At 40.9% G+C, this 19,586-nt stretch overlaps 1 protein-coding gene across 3 annotated transcripts; it reads right to left on the bottom strand.

The window, feature by feature from the left end:
- Positions 1-4,420: 4,420 nt before the first annotated feature.
- On the bottom strand, positions 4,421-17,015 carry LOC307073458 (uncharacterized protein). 3 transcript variants are annotated; one of them, XM_079733308.1, is made up of 13 exons: positions 16,904-17,015; positions 12,261-12,380; positions 11,004-11,051; positions 10,517-10,798; positions 10,006-10,041; positions 9,103-9,144; positions 8,825-8,874; positions 8,661-8,713; positions 8,429-8,561; positions 7,955-8,080; positions 7,672-7,807; positions 7,526-7,591; positions 4,421-6,673 (listed from the first exon to the last, which is right to left on the bottom strand). In XM_079733308.1, the coding sequence occupies exons 1-13, from the start codon at positions 16,908-16,910 to the stop codon at positions 6,390-6,392; spliced, it is 1,383 nt and encodes a 460-aa protein (XP_079589434.1). In that variant the 5' UTR covers positions 16,911-17,015; the 3' UTR covers positions 4,421-6,389. The 3 variants fall into 3 exon arrangements, with proteins under 3 accessions (XP_079589434.1, XP_079589435.1, XP_079589436.1); XM_079733309.1 differs by having other exon boundaries at positions 8,429-8,543; XM_079733310.1 differs by lacking the exon at positions 10,006-10,041.
- Between the last annotated feature and the right edge of the window lie 2,571 nt (positions 17,016-19,586).

The following is a 19,586-nucleotide window of genomic DNA, read 5'->3' as shown; positions in this document are numbered from 1 at the left end:
TGTGTGTGTGTGTGTGTGTAGTTCAAAACGTGACCCAGCTTTTACTTCCTTTCCCCCAATTCCCTCTCCACCATGGCCGAGATAACCCCCACTACGAGTCTCGTTGTGGAAATAGCAGAGACGAGAGTCCGACGTGTTATGCGCCACAACACCAACAGCAGAACGGTTATCCAAATAACAAAGAAATGCACAACACTTGCGTTACAGTCCTGGAGCTCTATATCTAAATAATATCATATAATACATATTATCCCGGCCAAAAGCTGTCTGCGCCTCCAGACGATATTATGAACGCACATACGACTGCGTCTGGTTCTCCGACGTCTTTTCTTCTTCCACTTCAACATCAATCTCAAGTAGACTGAACCATGCGCTGCCCGCCGCCGGCTGCCCGGTGCCGGTCGGTGGTGCTTCGTGGTGGTGGTGCCTCGCAGCAGCGGGCGGCGGGCAGCGGGGCTCAACGATGGCTGAGATAACCCCAACTACAGTCTTGTTCTTCACCTTCCACCTGCAGTGGTTCGCCTTCCACCAGTAGCCTACCAGTTTACATAGTCTACCCGTATCTGGAAACTATATGTCCTGATATTCTCCAGACCGCAGTCTTTGTTTCCAGATTGAAAATAATGCTTCGTTTTATCCTCCTGAGGATGACCTAGAGGACGAACGCTGTCACCACGTGTTGACCAGGGAAGAATGAACTAACATTGACTTGATTTGTCCATGCTCCCTAGGGGAGGATACTACCACCAGGTGGAGCTAAAGGTCTTTACGACAGAGGATCGACAAAGGCTCGAGGTCCCGCAGAAAGTTGAGGCGCATTTCATCCATGGGTAAGAACCCTGTCATGGCAAAAAAGTCTCATATCCTGACCTGCCAAGACTCTGCAGAACTTGGTAGTTTCCCATATTTATTATCCATGTAGTTATCCAAGTCATCTGGGCAGGGAATATAATATATATATAATGTAATAATAGATTATGATTATTGTTACAAACGAAAGTTTGAGATTGTGATTATTGTTACAAACAAAATGCAATGCAGATGATTGATTAGGGCAGGCTTTATGCATGTATCCCTTTCACCCCCTAAATGTTGAGTTTAAAATAATGATTAAAAAAATATTTATGATGCACAAACTCATAATGCTAGATCACTGTTCTTTGCAATTAGGAAATATCTAACCTAATTTCATAATAGTTAGAATCAGTTTTGAAATAAAATCAAAATAATCTGATGATATATAAATATGCCCAATTGTGGCCTGGCTTTATAAGTAAACCTTACACATCAAATAATAAGTGTCAAATGTCCATTTTATTTAAATAAAGCCTTCCCCTTCGCCGTCAACATCCCATCAACATTTGATGACATTTAAGGGCCTTAATTACAGAGAGCCGTTCCACCGTCAAACCAAAGACTACTGACCTACAGATTACCACAACTAGGCCTATCTACAGGAATCATAATTCATTTTAGTCATTGGCCTTTTTGCTGCTTACTTACTAACGTCACACAAGCACAAAATAGCTGAACATCGTACAACCTTCATTATTTGTGGCGTCATAAAAATGCCGTCAATAGCAGGAGGACTTTCGAAGCGTATATATATTACGTTCATTCTAATGTTTTGACATTATACAACACCTACTTTTTCAGGTTCCATGAATAACGTTACACATGAATCTTCTGAAGTGTCAATGTTGACCCAATAGCTTTACACTGATGTATTCCATTATTTATAGAATGGTGCTGAATTCTATGAATGTGATAATATTTACTATATTAAAAATATTTATTGATATTGAATGTATTGGAATGACAGGTCAAATATGTCAAACAAATGTAGCAAGGAAACAGCCTTTTCAAGACATAAAGAATCGAACTGATATCGGTATCGCCTGCTAGCAAAAGCTGTGGTATCGGAAGTGAAAAAGCGGTATCGGGACATCCCATGTCCTAGTCTGACTCCTGCTGGCACAATTGCTCAGATTAGAAATCCCTTATCAGCAAGTATGAGATCACCTGACTTGAAGACCTTCAGGATCCCACGATGGCTTTGTCAGAACCCGATCCAGGATACAATTAGCTGCAGACACATACGTACACATATGTGGTACTCTCAAAACTGATTATTTTATTTATATTAGCAAAAGGTAATTTTCTCTGAATTGAAGGGCTTCAAACAATTTTTATAAATGTATGAGACCAGTACATTAATTTATTCCTCATAATTTGTGTTTAGAGGAACTTAAAATGTAAGTAGCACCCAGGTGGAACTGTTGACACTTAAGTAGTTGCGTTCCGGGTTGTCGTCAGATGGGAGCACTTCCGCCCGCGTCCGACTCCTTAGGCGCAACTTGGATGACAAACTGAGCAGTCGTGTCTTCATTGCTTCGCACCATTTTCTGTATATTACAGGTCAGTAGTTGGTATCTATAACTATAAAACGTCAACCTTCTAAAGCCTTGCTTTATATGTATAACTTTTGAAGAAGTTCGGGTCATGTTTTTGTTGTGTTTCTCGCGAACTTAAGAGACTTTAAAATACCGCCGTTCAGTACAATGGCAGGGGTAAATACCGAAAGGCGGGTGTTAGTTTTATTTGTGGTCTCCCGTACACTACAGTTTAAATGGGAATATGAGTAAATGTTAAAGGTTCATGGTTACAGATTTACAAGTTTGAAAGAATATTTATATTAATGCATACTGTTTAAAGGTAAAAATGTTACTGTTACATCCAGAGTCACAACTTGGTTTACTGTGTATTGAAAACGTTTAGCTTTCTCTGAGTAATACTTTTGTTTTATTTAAGTAACTACATGTTGCATTCAAGTACAGTGGATTAATGCTGTTTATTGCACTATATTATTATTGATGCTTTAACTCACTTAAACAGGTGAATGTAAATGAAAATAAATGAGTAAATGAGTACATTGCTCAAGTAGAGTTAAGTGGACTGATGGAGAATATTGAATGTGCATGAGATATAAAATGAATGTGAATTAGAATAGGATGTAAGATGTAGTTAATATTTGATGCACTTAAACAGTTGAAGACTGAACAAGAGACACTCAGAGAAATGTTTGTATTTTATTTGTGAATTTGATTAGAGACGCAACTTGGATGACGAACTGAGCAGTCGTGTCTTCATTGCTTCGCACCATTTTCTGTATATTACAGATTTCTTTATTGTTGCCGTGGCACCCAGTCCTGGGACCCGTAACACATACACAATCAAATACACAGATGTACACACACAGAAGCATGTTGTGGCAGTGCAAGTACAATTTCTCCAGGAATTGTAGGAATTCTGGTTAAGTCTGTAAATGTAAAACTATAGGTCACAGTTTACAAGTAGAGGTCATTTTTCCTTGAACGCAATTTTCTTCCCATGTCAACATAATTACTAATCATTGAGCTGAATGGGACTAATAGCTTTACACTAATGTATCCCATTATCTATTGAATGCTGTTGAATTATATTGATGTGATTAAAGTTTTATTTGATATTGAATATGTAGGCATGACTGAGTACAGAAATATGTTGGACAATGAAGGAAGAAGGCAGCCTTTCCCACAAACCACTTTTATTTTTCCCCAAACAGACGTCTGATCCTTCCTGGCTCGGGCTCAGAAAGTTAATATAATATATATAAAAACAATGAACTGACACAGTACCAGCTACCTCTTGGGGAACCTGTAGAAAAAGATTGTGCTAGTCATAGTGGATTTTAAAAATAATCATTATCTTTCTTTGGCATAATGTCAACTTGTTTCAGAAACTCTGTGATCACAACCATATATACCTGTCTATAGGAGGTACCTGAGGGGAACAGCTTAGTACTAGCAGAGGAAGGAGGACCTATTCTAAACATGACATCAATAATTACTTTAAGGTCAAGACATTTGGAAAAAGATTGCAGACTGAAAACTCATCTCTCTTCTCTATCTCTTGTTTCTATAATGTAGCACTTAAAGAAGCTTCCTTATTGAACGCATTTCATGTGCTTGCACGATTCCTGCTCTTTTCGGGTTGTATCTTCCATTGTGGAATGCAATTACTGTAAGTCGCTTTGCACTTAAGTGTCAGCTAAATACATTTAATGTAAAAATACAGAATTTAATAAATCAGTCCATGTTTTCAATTCTCGTGGAAGGGGCCGATCACACAGCACAGGGTCGCAACTGAAGCTGATGCTTCAAAAATGCCTTGGCAGAGTGTATGTGCATCTTGACCACTGGTAGAGCAAAGCTGCATGAGCAATTGTGCCTCGGCAAGAGCTTAGCTCTTACGGCTGCTTACACTTTTTACTACTTACTAGCTTGAATGCAATTGCACTTGATTACAATTATCCAGTAGGTTACGATGGAACAAAAACCGTGTCAACCCAAAATTAAATTCAACTTTAGTGCAATACGTGTTTTGTTTTGCCTTTATGTTCAATAAAAGAAGCAGAACAATGTAGTGAGTGAGTGATTATTCCTGGAGACAAAAGTGGGACAATGGGTATTTCTCCACGCTCTGTAGTTTTAGATTTCCCTGGAATGGCTGGACTCCACACACTTTCATCAGTTTATCCACATCCTGCCAGCATGTTATCAAGAAAAGGGATAAAACTGTCAATCCTGGAATGTATAAAATGGAATTATTCTAGCGTTACCTTTGGAAAGGTGTAGTAATCATGGATCATTTGGAGGTTTTCTAAAGTTTCTGTGTACACGCAGCATTCAATCGGGAGGAGTTGTGCTCTTAGTTATGCTGACAGGTTATCATTAGTTTATCAGCTTACCCTGAAGTGAGAAAATAACATTTATATTTAGCAGACGCTTTCATCCATAGCAACTTGCAACCATTTTTATACACTCACTGACGGCAGTGTCAACCATGCAAGGCGACAGCCAGCTCGTGAGGAGCAGTTAGGCTTAGGTGTCTTGCTCAGGGACACCTCGACAAAGGACTAGGGGGAGCCGGGGATCGAACTAGCAACCTTCCGGTTACAAGTCAACCCGCTGAGGCTACCTCATGAGCTACTGCCACTTCTGTCAAGGGAAAGGTTCCACCTTTTTGATGACTGGTGTCCCCCTTTCTTAGCCAGGGTGACACCAGGGATTGGGTGTTGGCCCTGTAGTGCAGCATGTTGTAATGGATGGAGTACTCTGGCCCATTCTGCAGTAACTAGTGGATTGCAGCGGTCCCCCTCCACCATTGGCCTGCAGATAATAGGCACTGCATATATGACAGATGCCCTTGCTAACCAGGTATGAGGTGAACTCTGCGTAGACCAGCGGCGGACCTTTGTCAGCGGGGATGGTCTGCAGAAGGCTCCAGGGAGATAAAGGGGAGTTGAGGAAGTTACCCTAGGTAGGGTAGGCTGTACCCTAAAGGTTGAAAGTCGACTGGGGGGACTCCCATATGCCTCTTTAGAACCCTATCTGGATCGTCTCAAACCGAATTGCAAAAGGGACAAAATCATGCATTAAAGGGATACCTTTTACAGCTCTTCAGAGATCTTGCCAAACAAAATAAAAGGTGGAGAAACTACTGGCCAAATGATGCTGTCGGACACAGAAATAACATCTAACTACCAAAACAAAGACTAAACTACAACACAGAGATACGAGAACTACAAAACCAGATCTCCTCTGAAATATTAGAAACACCATAAAAAGCTGTAGCAGACGGCAGGTAGGTGCTACTCTCCCTTAAAGCCTTGCCACAGGTCAGGCTCAACATCATTCCGCCTGCTATCCCTCAAGCTCTCACAGACGGCGCTTCACGGTGCGTGTACCGCAATCCATAATCATTTTTCACTTCATAGCATACACCTGCAGATGGCATCATGCATGCAAAAGGAAGTGAGTTGTATCTCACAGAAGACAATTCACATTTCGGTACCAAAAACCGCAAATATTGTTTACCTTTCCTTTGTAAAAAGATATCCAAACAAACTTTCAGAACAGATCACGATGCAAAAATCCATAAAGTATACTTCTGTTTTGTAACTTAAAATCCACACTCTTTTACATCAGTTTACCACATGTGAACTCGTCTGTATGCATTTGTGGATCTCGTCGAGTTTTGTCCATCGTGTACCTGGCTGCGTATAGCATCCACCTGAACATTTAAAAGTAATCGATTAAAAAACAAAACTTTAGCTGCCTCTTGGGGAAACTGTAAACATTTCCGTGATCAGTTCCGAGACCAACAAAATGAAAATCAAAATTCCTATCTATACCTGAATATAGGAGGTACAGCTTAGTACACATGTACTAGCACAGGAAGGAGGACATATTCTAAACATGATATCAACAATATGTCAGCTGAATTAATGTAATGTCTTGTCAAAACAAAGTCGGCAGTGACAATTTCTTTAAAAATGACATTCATAGTTACAACTCAGCCTCAGCAGCAGGAGAAGAGGTCAGACCGAGGGTGATGCATAAGTGATTGTCCCTAACCTTCATACTATCGATCATTATCCGACTTGCTGTCTCCCCTTTCTTCATCACCATGTCGATCAGACAACGTGCCATGTCCGTCTTTTGCTTCTCCATCACAAAGTCCTTGTCCTCAGTACTGAACACCTTCTGCTGCCAAAGGTCATCCAGGAGACCTTTGATAAGTGGGATTGTAATTCTCTGCACAAATTCTGAACGGATCCTCGAAATCTCCCCTGGAGGAGAAATCAAAAAGCAATATAAAATGACAGCGTGCAAACACGATAGTTGATTAATTAAACTCTTCTTAAAGATAAAACCGTTTGCCGCACCAGCTTGGTCACTCTCAACACAAAAGTCCTTTAATGAACAACCCTGATAGTTTGTTTAAATCTTGCTTCCAGTTCAGATCAATAATAATAAAAAGAAAACAATGCCTATCATACAGCAGGCCAGGCATGTTCAAAGGTAAACTGTCTGTCCCTTGTGCATCAAGATCCCCACAGCTCACCTTCCATATTTTATAGTAACGCGGCTTTGCGCCGATTCCATATACTTTAGTTTTTCCCTGACACTTCCTTGAGGCTAACTGCAGATTCTTTATAGGTTAGAACATTTTCTTTGACATTACACATTTCTATGACGTGTGTTTCATTCGTGCAGATAAACCATCAACAATTTAGTGTTGAGAATAATCCTATCTCCTATCACTTTAATCTGTAGATGAGCTTTGGTCCAAACGCGATACAGAGACCTACAAAAGGGTTTTGAGGAATCCTCTCATGACCTGCTGGTATCTTTACACTTTTCGGCTTCCATATGGTTTTTATTTTTTAATTGCAGGTTGTACGCAAACATTAAACCAATATCATTTTGGCTATATGGGAAAATTATAATCCTTCTTTGAACTTAACAATACAATGATTACTGATAAACAACAGGAGCTTTCATAAATATGTATATAAATATATTTCTCTCCTGAAGAGAAGGGGGATGTTATGGCTGATTAAACGTGCCTAATAATCCTACTATCCGATTGGAACACCAACAATGATCCAAAGAACACAGCATCACAAAGAAAAGTGTACCTCTCGGTCTGGTGTTGGCCACCTGGTTCATCTTCAGAAGAGAAATTTTCTCGCAGTTCCAATCCTCTAGAATTTGCCATAGAAAGGATCATCAGAGTCTTACAATGCAATCCACTAAAACCATACTAATTGTGTCCATCGGTTACCTTCTCGGATTGTTGAACACCACAAAGGTTCGTCAGAGTCAGAGTCCATGACAAACAATCTGAAAGGAGGACGCTCACTGAAGCGTGCTACAAAATAGCCCTTATATGCTAAAACTGCAGTGGTGAATTTTTGATTCTACAAAAAAACACACAGACACACACACACACACACACAACCAGTGATAGTTATTTTTCAATAAACTTTCTCTTCATGAACTGCACAAAACATTTTCATTACAGGATTAGGTACATAAATAGGGATAAATGGGGCCACAACACATACCTTGGGTTCAATTTGCCCTTCTGGCTCGCTTGTGAGGTGGTAGACCTTCTCTTCCAGCAAACAGAGGGGTGGTATGTCAATCTTGATCCATTGCTTAACACCTGTTTGAATCTGTTTTTCAACAGCCTGCAGACACAGGTCCAGGATGTACAGGAACCAATGGCAGAGAGGACGAGGGAGGTATTAATATGGGAGACTTGAGTTATTGTCAAGATCGAAGATCCCAGAAACAGATAGACATGGACACTCGAGAAAGAGGACTTTAAACTGAGCTATCTAACCTAGCATATTGCAGTCTAGCCTAGCCCAGTCCAATTTAGCGCATAGGCCTTTAGCCTAGTTTGTCCCAGCTTGGTCTGTCACAGCGTAGCTCAATTTAGCAAAGCCTAGTTTAGTGTAGTCCATCCACGACTCTGTTTATCAACACACACTCTCGTCCCATTACTGACTCGTTGGTCCATTTTGTTTCGTCACCTTGATCTCAGAGACGTTGTTCAAGGACAAAAACACGCGGAAGATGTGGTCCGTTCGGCATTTTCTCAGCAGCTCCTTGTACACCAGCACGGCCCCGTCGTGCTTCACCGGCAGACTGCTCGGAATGATGGGACTAATGTGAGAAAGCGAGGACACACACACACACACACAGTTGGGAACATATAATTCTGATAACCCCATGGGACTGATGTCAGGACCGAATGTCACTCACTTGAAGCTCTGCTTTGAAATCTTCGTTGGGGTAACCTTCACATACTCAGGGCTCTGTAAATGTTCAGAAGCAAACAACGATAAAGAGCAACACAACTTATTATCTTAACTTTAAGGTCATTTATGTAAATGTAATGGAAAGAAATGTATTTGGTTGAAATTAACCTGCTGAGCTGCTGTGCATTTTCCAGGTTGTGACTTGACATGCATCTCCTCTGTCAGGATAAATAATAACTGTCAGTAACAAAACCGACAGCATGTCCAGTGTAAGAGTAATGTGTACATTAACCCTCCAATAACAGTTGGCCTCATGATACACTGGCAGGCAGCATTCCTGGTTCAGTGAACCGGGAAAGTTTCTTTAACCCCCAGTGAAATACTTCTGTTGTCAGATCACCTTGTCATTGAGACTCAAAGCTCAATGGAAGAGTGACACTGCTCACCTTCATCCTCTTCATCATCTTCAGCAATCACAGCACTGGCGTCTGGCAAAAAGACAACAAAAAGAGAGAAAAACTTTACACTTTTTGGCTTCTGTTAGTTCTAATTTTTTAATTGCAGGCTGTACACAAACATTAAACCAATATCATTTTGGCTATATGGGAAAATTATAAATATACAAAATACATTGATTAATGGTCAACAACAGTAGCTTTTATTAATATGAATGTTTTCGCTAGATTCAACACAACGTTTAATAGTTTAATGGGGACATATTATGAAAACAACACTTTTTTCTGGGATTTGGGGTGTTGTTTTGGGTCTCTGGTGCTCCCACACGCATACAAACTTTGAAAAAAGTCTGTGCATGATTTTTTGAGTGAGATGCATTTCTGAAAGTACCCCGCCTACAGTTACCAAACGAGTGAGTCAGTTTCGGGGCCCCCTCCTACGCAGGAAAGGGGGACAGTTGAATAGTACCTCCCACTTCCCCACTCCCCTCCAATCAGAGCATAGCTAAGATTTTGTGGACCAGCGAACGAGCAGCTCCGGCGGGGGGAACTCGGCAGCAGCTCCGCTCCGGGAGTACAATCCCTTTTTCTGCCGGACTGCCGCCGAGCTCCCCCCGCTGGACTTTTCAGCTCCTGGAGGAAAAAAATAACTAAATGATAATAATAATAATAAATTCCCGCCAGAGCAGCCGGAAAGCTTCGGCGGCACCAGACACCAGAAACAGCGCATTCTGAACGGACTGAAACGGGGGAATAGTGGTAGGCGAGATTTTTTTTCCTAAAACTATTTCCAGCAAACAGCTTCATAAACATGTTTTCTGGAACTCAAATAACATGTTTACTTGTTTGGAAAACTCCATAATATGTCTCCTTTAAACATCTTCCATAGCCCACCTGGCTGACTGCTCTTTCGTCCTTGGCTCTGCTCTCCTGAAGAGAAGGGGGAAGTTATGGCTGATTAAACTTGCCTGGTTATCCTACTATCCGATTGGAACACCAAAAACCGACAGCATGTCCAGTGTAAGGGTAATGTGTACATTAAGCCCTCCAATACCAGTTGGCCTCATGATACACTGGCAGGCAGCATTCCTGGTTCAGTGAACCAGGATATATTTCTTTAACCCCCAGTGAAATACTTCAATAGTAAAGGTAAAAGTTATTACATACAATTGATAAAATAAGAAAACTGCTTTAGGTGCTACACTAAAGAATCAAGTGATTGAGAAAGTATTTATAAATTATTTTTCTAATTATTATTATTTATGTATATATTTATATTTTTTGTTATGTAAATATCCAACCAATCCAACACAAAGCTCAACAAAAGTCTACTCATTAGCCAGAGGTTCATAGATCAATGCTCATGCATGAAAGACGTTCACTGTGTGGGGGTGAAGTACGTTACCTCTCAATAACAGACGAGTCTCGACCGGTAGTTCCAGGTCTTCCAGACCTCTCAGCAGGTCCTCTGCTGTGGCCTTTCCTGGTCTTCGGCCCTTCCACAGCCGCAACATGTTCCGTCTCTGCATGAACTCTTTCTTTTCCTTCTTGATCTCGTCCAGATCTTCGTTCTTCAGCCCCAGGTGGAGGGCCACCTGCTCCCACTTCTGTCCCAGTGTTTTTGCAACATCCCGGAGCTGCTCATCAGACAGATCCCGTCCTGCAGAGCAGGTTTTATTATTTCTGTCTGAAAAGACAATCCACACACAGGCAGATCAAGTTCCACCTTCTGACGATGTACCACTCAACAAAAATATAGATTTAGATTGACCACTTTAGAAATGGGTGTGAGGAGTTAGGGTGAGGGTTACCAAACTCTTAAAGGTATCCTGTCCCACAAGCATCAACCCTAATGAGCCAAGGAACACAGCAGCACTCAGTAAAGCACTTACCTCTCGTTTTTTTCTTTGGCTTTACTACCGTCTTGTCGTCCCCAAGTGCTAGGACATGAAAAAGGATTGTCAGTCTTTCGATGAAAACCCTGCACAAAATCCTTCCAAGTGTGAGGTTGCATTCGATAATGAATCACTGGATTCCAGTGGATAAAAGGACAAGAAGATCCCCTGCTGGCAGTGACTGTTTCTTTAAAAAGTACATTCAACAACTCACCCACAACAACAGTAGGAGAAGAGATCAGACCCAGGGTTGAGCATAAGTGTTTGTCCCTCTTCTTCATACTATCAATCATTATCCGACTTGCTCTCTCCCCTTTCCTGATCACCATGTCGATCAGACATGCTCTGATCGTCTGGTTCTCCATCACAGACTTCTTGTCCTCAGTACTGAACACTTTCTGCTGCAAAAGGTCATCCAGGAGACCTCTGATAACTGAGATTTGAACTGTCTTAACAAATTCAGAACGGATCCTTTGAAGCTCCCATGGAAGAGTAGTCAAAAGGCAATATAAGAATGACGGCGTGCAAACACGATAGTTGAAGCAGGGTGTTCAACACATTGTCCGAATTATTGACCTCAGAATTTAGGAGCCATTGATTAAACTCTTCTTAACCTCTGTAAATATTAAACCGTTTGTCATTCCACCATGTCCCCACAACATATCTCATCAATAAGAGTGTGTATCTCAAAATATGCTATATGAGGGAAACTTTCCATGAAAATAAGTAGTTTCTCGTTATTGTGTTATATTAAGTGTTAGGTTCGTATGCATTTTTGGGGTTTGGATTTGGATGATATAGAGCAGGGATGGGCAACTTTCAAGATAAAGAGGGCCACAATTTTTCATCATCACCATCAGAGGGCCACATGAAAGCGCACTTCCACTAGTCGGATATGAGAGAAGCAACAAAACAATTCTAAATAAGAAAAAAGTATTTGGATATATGTCTGTATGTTTATTGAACCAACAACATTAAGTAAAGGTATGGTTTTCTTGATCAAGTTTTATTTTAATTTCTGCACTGCTCATCACCATGGCTCTCTGTCTTTATTCCTCGCTGATGAGGAAGACCCAGGGCCCCGAGATTGTTTGCATAGGAATCATCCTCTATCGGTGAACAGGGCAATTACAATGACTGATTCAGTTGTGGTTAAAAAATATATATTCTTAAAAGCCGCCAGTTGTCCATCCCTGAACTAGAGGGTAATGCAGGTAGACTTATTACTCCTAAAACTAGGAGACTTCAACTCACCCAGCATCCCGTCACTAGCAGGCATTTTGAGGGGCAGAGACGAGGACGAGGAAAGCTCACCAGGACGGCTCCCCGGTCCGCTGCTGCTTGAGTTCTTCTTAACAGGTTTAGATCGAAGTCCTGAAAGATGCATCAAGAGAAATGGTAAACATATATGTTTCTTTGCTCAAAAAAAATACTCTACATCTCTTAACATCTGACGTCCACAGATAGCTACTGATCATTTTGCCACAAAGTCTGTTCAAATTGCCACAACTCAATAAGATAAGTCCCAAAAGTGGCGTAAACATTGGTTGTTTTACTAGTTAAACTAGTTACCTCATCGAGCTAACTGGTTTAGCTATATCTATGGTGGAAAAGAGGGAGAGGTTTACCACTGGCTGTACAAGGGTGGTGGGGGGCATCTCAACAGCAAGGGGGGTGAGGAAACAATATTGACAATGGTTCTGTCAATGGGCCCCTGAGTTAGAAGGTCAGAAGAGCCTGTTTTCTGTAGAGAACAGTACTCTTGCGATTCCCCTTCCATTATTGATGCTGTTGGAATAGTGGCAGTTCAGTGCATTTTTAAAGTCCTGTTGGTGCTGCTGAAACATCTGTGTCTGTTTCGCCAGACCACTTCTCTTACATTGACGCTCCAGACGGCGGCCTACCACTTAAAGTGAGCGGAGCTCCTTGTTGGGCCAGGGGGAGGATCTGGAATATACATTTGCTGTGAGTGTATGTCTTTGCATCTGCAACTGAAGCTCAGTTGAGAAATGACTCCCTTCTGGCTGGCCTGCCTGCCCACCCAAAACTTGCCTTAGCTCACCCTATCGTTTCGTCCTCAAATCTAATATTCTACCGTTTTTTTTTTACACAAGCAATGAGAGGATGGATGCTGTACATTAATGAACAGGCTCAAATGGGCTAGTGAAATCGAGCGCAACCTTCCTGCAGGAATCTCTAACCTCTGAATGGTGGGTGGGAGTCTCCTGTTTGACAAAACCAAAAATGCAGCACGAGCGCGCCTAACATAGTTTCTGCTGTTTTGTTTTTCAAAGAGGCTAGCGAGTCTTTATCAAAAGATCCACGATTTCCAGCTGTGTTATAACATGACCTGGTAATAATAATAATAATAATTTTAAAACCTTGACATAATCTGTCAGATGTCTTTTAAATGACAGTTGACCACAAGGCGATTCTATCTATGCCTCTTCTTGAATTGCTTCATGTTTTATTCGGCAGAGGCTTGTAATGCTGCGTAGCATGATGAGCATGATAAGGTGCAAGGAGCAGAAAAAGTTGAAATGGGGCTAATTTTCAGTTGAAAAAAAACGCTGGCATTATTTTATCAGTTGAGGGGGTTTTCATTGCCATAACAACGTGAGCTAATCAACAGGTACAACATGTTCTAATACTATGAGACTCAGGAAACGCCCTCAGCTGATTAAAGGTGTCAGGGGGGGCATGAGCGGCAGAGGGGACTTAGTGTCTTATTTATTTATTTATTTTAATAAGTTACTTATTTTATTTTAAATAAACATAATACCAAGGGTCAGAAGTTTTACAAGAATTTTGATCCTACAAAGTCATGACAGAGGGACTTGGTGTCTTTATTCATGCTTGAAAGATGAACATATACTATTTTTTTTGAAAGGGAACAAGCTGATGAAGCTGACAAGTGACCAATGTTTACTGTTTAAAAATATTTTTAATTAAATGCAAACCCCAGTGAATCATTTGCTCTTGTTTCTCTGTTTTGAGATTCACACAGACTTAGCAGTCTTAAGTGTTACAAATTGAGTTAATGAACTGAACTTGGAAATTGTTTTAAGTTGTTGCAGATGTTATCTTCGCTAATTTTATTAATCTAAATAAATAAATATTAGCAGGTTCTCAATAGTAAGCTATTTCAATTCAGGGAGGGCGTGAAGAAATGTCTGTCTCCTAGGGGGGAATGACAGAAAATAATTGAGAACAACTGGTCTAGAACATGTACTTTTTGATTAGCTCACATTGTTATGGCAATGAAAACGCCCTCAGCTGATAAAATAATGCCAGTGGTCTTTTTTAAACTGAAAATTAGCACCCTTTTTTTTTGCATCAGGACAAGATTTTTTGGCATCAGAAGTTTTATAAAAATGTATGGGTCCCTGAAAGTGAGACAACGTAGTTTAGTGCTCCCGAAATAGTGGTCTGTTTCTCATAGTATTCGGCTAGTACATGTTGTACTCGTTGATTTTTTTGCATCACAAGTTTTATAAAAATGTATGTTGATACAATTTATAAAATTGTATGGGTCCATGAAAGAGAGGCGACATAATTTATTGCTCCCGAAATAGTGGTATGTTGGAAATATTATTACTCTAGTACATGTTGTACCAATGTGTTTCAGTAACATATTCAGGAAAATATGGTCATTTTTGAGTGAAACTTACACAAAGGAAATTTAATATACCTCAAACTTGTTATTACAGTTCACCTCCATTGATTATTCCTTCATCCAAACAGGCTTTTTTCCTTTCATCACTTTGGTGGTTCAGAACTGCTTATTTAGCTGACACTGCCAGCTATTGGCTTAGACATACAACAGCATAGTAACTAAGAAAATAAAGGTTGTGGAAAAGAAAAATCTTGGACAGGAATTTTTATATACTTCATTGACCCTGTGTGGCTTCCTGGGGTTGAGCCCCCCCAAAAGTCAGAACCTAGAATCGCCCCTGAGTAGGAGCATAGGATTTGGTTTGGGATTTTGTGTTCAACACAAAACAGGTGTGCAGCCTCTACCAGCCTCGTGAATCGAATCATTCTGACACAGGCCGGGTGAGGCTGCTTAAACCAGCCATACTCCAAAAGGGCCTTATAGGCCAATTTAAAGGGTGAGTTTTAAGCAGTGTTTTGAATGCACTCACATACAATCACACACACATACTGTGTGTGTATATATATATATATATATATATATATATATATATATATATATATATATAGTTCGTTCAGTTGCGCAAGGGATTCTGGGGGGTTCATTTATCCTGGGGGTTTGGACCCTTTCGGGGACAGTGTGGTTGTTGGGTTGAGTGGGGTTAATGGGTTGGGGTAGTTAATTAACTGTGTGTTGTTGAGTGTTGACATGTTGTGTGCATCGTTGCCGCCACCGTCACCGAGAGTGACGTGTTCGTTTACTGGGTGCTCTGGTTTCCATTAGAGGTGGATTCAATGATTCGTTTACGTGAACCAGTTCGCGTCAGTCAGTTCGCCAAGATGAGTCGTTCGCGAATCGTTCGTTCGTTCGTTCGTTCAGCCCAGTTTCCGGTTCAGTCCAGTTTCCGTTTCCGGTAGCGGTGAATTGCATCATGCAATGCACCCATTGCATGGTTCTCAGCTGAGTCAGTCAGACTCAGTGCTACCGGAAACTCGACTGAACTGGTTCAGTCGAGTTTCCGGTGAATCGAATGGCGAATCGAATCACTTTATCCTGAAAGTTGAGTCAATATCGTTAATTTTATATATTAAAAAAATACCCGAGATAAAGGAACAATGTGAAACCCTAACCCTAAAATGTAAACACCAGGCTACTTGACAAGAAAATGTAACGGACCACCTGAGGCTTTACTTCACCTCAGAGATAATGCGTTAGTTAATAATGATATGCCTTGCGGTATATCATGCGGCATCACCTGCGCATAGTGCTGCTGCGTAGGCCTACATGGACGTTCCAAGTATGTTTACTTCATGTATCGTTGAAGCTAACTAAGTAAAGCCTAGTTATAACTATAACCTGCTCCTGGTGCAGTGCAAGCAACAGTGTGTGCCGTGAGTCGCCTCGGTCCCTCGTCTTCCTGAACGAACTGTCTGCGAGTCGTGGGTCTGGGAGGAGTCAATTCTGAGTCACGAACGACGCGAACGAGACGACCGACGCGAACGAGACGACCGACGCGATCGACGCGACCGACGCGAACGAGAGAGAAGAACCAGTTCGGATCGTTCGTTCTAACGATTCGTTCGTTCGAACGAATCAGTTCGCGACCGAACCACCTCTAGTTTCCATGTATGTGGTGGTCGTTAATTAAGGCAGTCCGAAGTCCTGCGGTGTATGGGGCACGCAACTGCATAATTGGTTCAACCTGGGCTCCCGTCTCCTCCTTCCCGTGCTGCTCGCCACAATATAATTAAATTACTTCTTCGTCTTTCTTTTATGCACTCTTTAGGACAATCCCGCTGTTATTGGTCTTATTTCCATCCCGACAACCCGTAGCAGTATTTCGTATCGTACGCCTATGGCTTTTGTCCAAAGACGATACATTGAAAAGCTAGGTCTACGACTACCAGGGATGGAAGCCAACCGAGTCCTATAAATAATATGCCCACACAGGCAGAAACATGTTAGTAATAAAACAGACAAACTGTATAGTGTTATGGAACCGTGGGAAAGGTAATTCATGCGATCACAGACGGGAAGGGTTGAACGTTGAATACTTGAGTGAATCTAATCTACAGAGATGGGACAATGAATCTGAAATCAGCCCAGATTTAGTAATGTTCCCTTACAACAGCACAGTATAGACCGACCACTACAGTATACATGACCTCTATAAACAATGTGAATTTCAATAGTGTACACCAAAATGATGAAAAAACTCCAAGGGTACTTTATCACATCTTACCTTCCATAGTTTGCGGTCAGCATGGGTTATGTGGCTACTTTAACATACAATATCGACTAACAAGAATCTACCTTGGTTTTCACAGACTACTTCCTTTATTTTGCAGTTTTTTTGATTGGTTTCGATTTCTGTCTTTACCGTGACGTGTTTCGTGTGTGTACACCTGAGACAATAGGTTGGTTTTGGATGGGAAATCACTTTAAAATATCTCAAAGAGGTTTTGCTTTAAATCCTTAATTTCGTTATCATCCAAGGTATACCTACCACGAGCCAAGAGATTATGAAACGAACTGGTATATGCTCCTGTAGAAGCCCCACGTTAAAATTGTATTCGCGATGTCCTTTTAAAGCACTACACTACCCACAATCCTAAGATGTGACGCCACGTCTTTGATTGGTTGAGCTTGCTGATACCAAGGAAACGTTTACCGCCGGCGCGAAAGTCAAGCCGTGGGTTTATGCGGCTGAACTCGGTCGTTCTTGCCACAGAGCGACCGTGACGTTCCTTTCTGACATGACGCGTTTTTTTAGAGATGAGGACAGAAGCTGTGTTCTAAATCGTTCCCTATTCACTCACTCACTATTCCCTATATAGTGTTCATGATATAGTGCACTATATAGGGAACGAACAAACGAGAATTCGGACACTACGCTGAACATTTCTAAACGTCATTTGCGTCAGTAAATGCGCCGGGTATTTGTGTGACGCAGACAGATGCGGACACAGCATGTAAACAAACCGGGCACTCACAAGGAAAGCTGGAGGTTGTATTGATGTTGAATGTGACATTTTCTTGATCAAGTTTTTTTTTAATGAATTTTGAATGTTACATTTTCGATGTTAAATACCAAATAAATTGTTGACATTTCTAAACGAAAGCCAGAAACCCCATCATTAAATGTATTCGTTTTCGCGGTTGTTCAGCTTCTTCTCCGGAAAAACACGACCGCATTGCATTGTGGTATACGGGAGTAACATGTAGGGAACATCGTATGTTCACTCAAATTTTGGGTATTTGAAGTCCACTAGTATATAGTGCAATTAATTTTTAATTTAATTGCAATTAAATAAATTAAAATTAAATTAATTTAAATTTTAGTGAAATTAACCACTGAGAATAAGAACACCACTACAAAATGGCGAGCACCCTACATAGTGCACTATATCAGTGAAAGGGAACGATTTCGAACACAGCTAGAGTGTCTTGTCCAAAGGAGTGAAGACACCCCTAAATAAATAAATAAATAATTCAATTCAATTCAATTCAATTTTATTTGTAGCCCTTAATCACCATTACAGTCTCAAAGGGCTTAACAAGTCAAATATTTATGACACCCCCCTTTACCCAAGCCCCCACAAGGGCCAGAAAAAACTCCCTTGAAATTAGCAAGGAAGAAATCTTGAGAAGAAACGCATAGTGGGGGATCCTTCTTCCAGGGATGGTCAGGAGTGCAATGGGTGCCATAATTGACATACAGGTAAATACATGCACAAAAATGGTGATGTGGTGCTGGCCGGTTGACCATGAGGAGAGTCCAGGCATCCAGTCCAGTCACCGCAACATGCTAGAACAGACAGAATAGTGAATTAGAACGGAACAGTACATAGCGGGAATGTATACTGCATTAACAAAACACAAACAACCAGAGTGGTCTTCACTTCGCATTTGCACATTCATTTTCACAATCCTATGTTCCAAATGCAAGATCGTAGAGGTGCGTTTTGAGCTTTCCTTTGAATAGCTCCAAAGAGTCAGCTTCCCTGATCACTTGTGGCAGCCTATTCCATAGGAAGGGGGCTCGATAGGCAAACGCTCTCTGTCCGGCCGATTTCTTTTTAACCTTCGGCAGTGAAAGAAGGCCAGCTCCCGAAGACCGGAGGGACAGAGAAGGACTATAAGGAATGATCAGGTCCTTCAGGTAGGATGGAGAAGATCCATGCACGGCTTTATAGGTTAGCAGTAGCACCTTAAAGTCCGATCTGAAAGTTATTGGTAGCCAGTGCAGAGAGGCGAGAATAGGTGTGATATGATCAAACCTTCTCGTTCTGGTCAGCAGTCTAGCTGCAGCATTCTGTACAAGCTGTAGACTTTTTGTGGTAGATTTTGGTAGTCCCGAGAACAGTGCATTGCAATAATCCAGGACAACAGTCTGTTGTCCTGGAAATAGGTAAATTAGGCTAAGGATCTTGTTATAACGATAATTGAATAAAAGCTACATGGTCTAAATATTAGAGGCTAACTAAATAATTGTATATTTATATATAATATATATATATATATATATATATATATATATATATATATATATATATATATATATATATATATATATATTAATATTAAATTAATTCAATATTAAACCAATGCATTTCAATCGGGAGATTTTTTTCGACTTCAGAAGGGGGGGCGGGATGCGCAGTGCACGCTCTAGCATCATGTAGTTATAATGTTATATATATAGTATATATATAGTTATACAATTCATGAATTTATTCTCTATTCTGCCATAGTATTTATTGAAGGGGGGGGGGGGGATACTGTAGGTATAACACGCTATTTTACGTTGAAATAACACGTAATCCAGTGTTCACGAAAACGTACACTGTCAACGTATGCTTTGGGCGACTGGGTTGGGCTGTGACGTACTCTGCGTCACCTCAGTGAAGTCAAGTGTTGCCCGA

The sequence above is a fragment of the Pollachius pollachius genome, assembly GCF_949987615.1.
Source record: "Pollachius pollachius genome assembly, chromosome: 3".
Classification (NCBI taxonomy): Eukaryota; Metazoa; Chordata; class Actinopteri; order Gadiformes; family Gadidae; genus Pollachius; species Pollachius pollachius.
The sequence above is the reverse complement of the archived record's forward strand: the minus strand, read 5'-3'. Positions and strand labels throughout refer to the sequence as shown.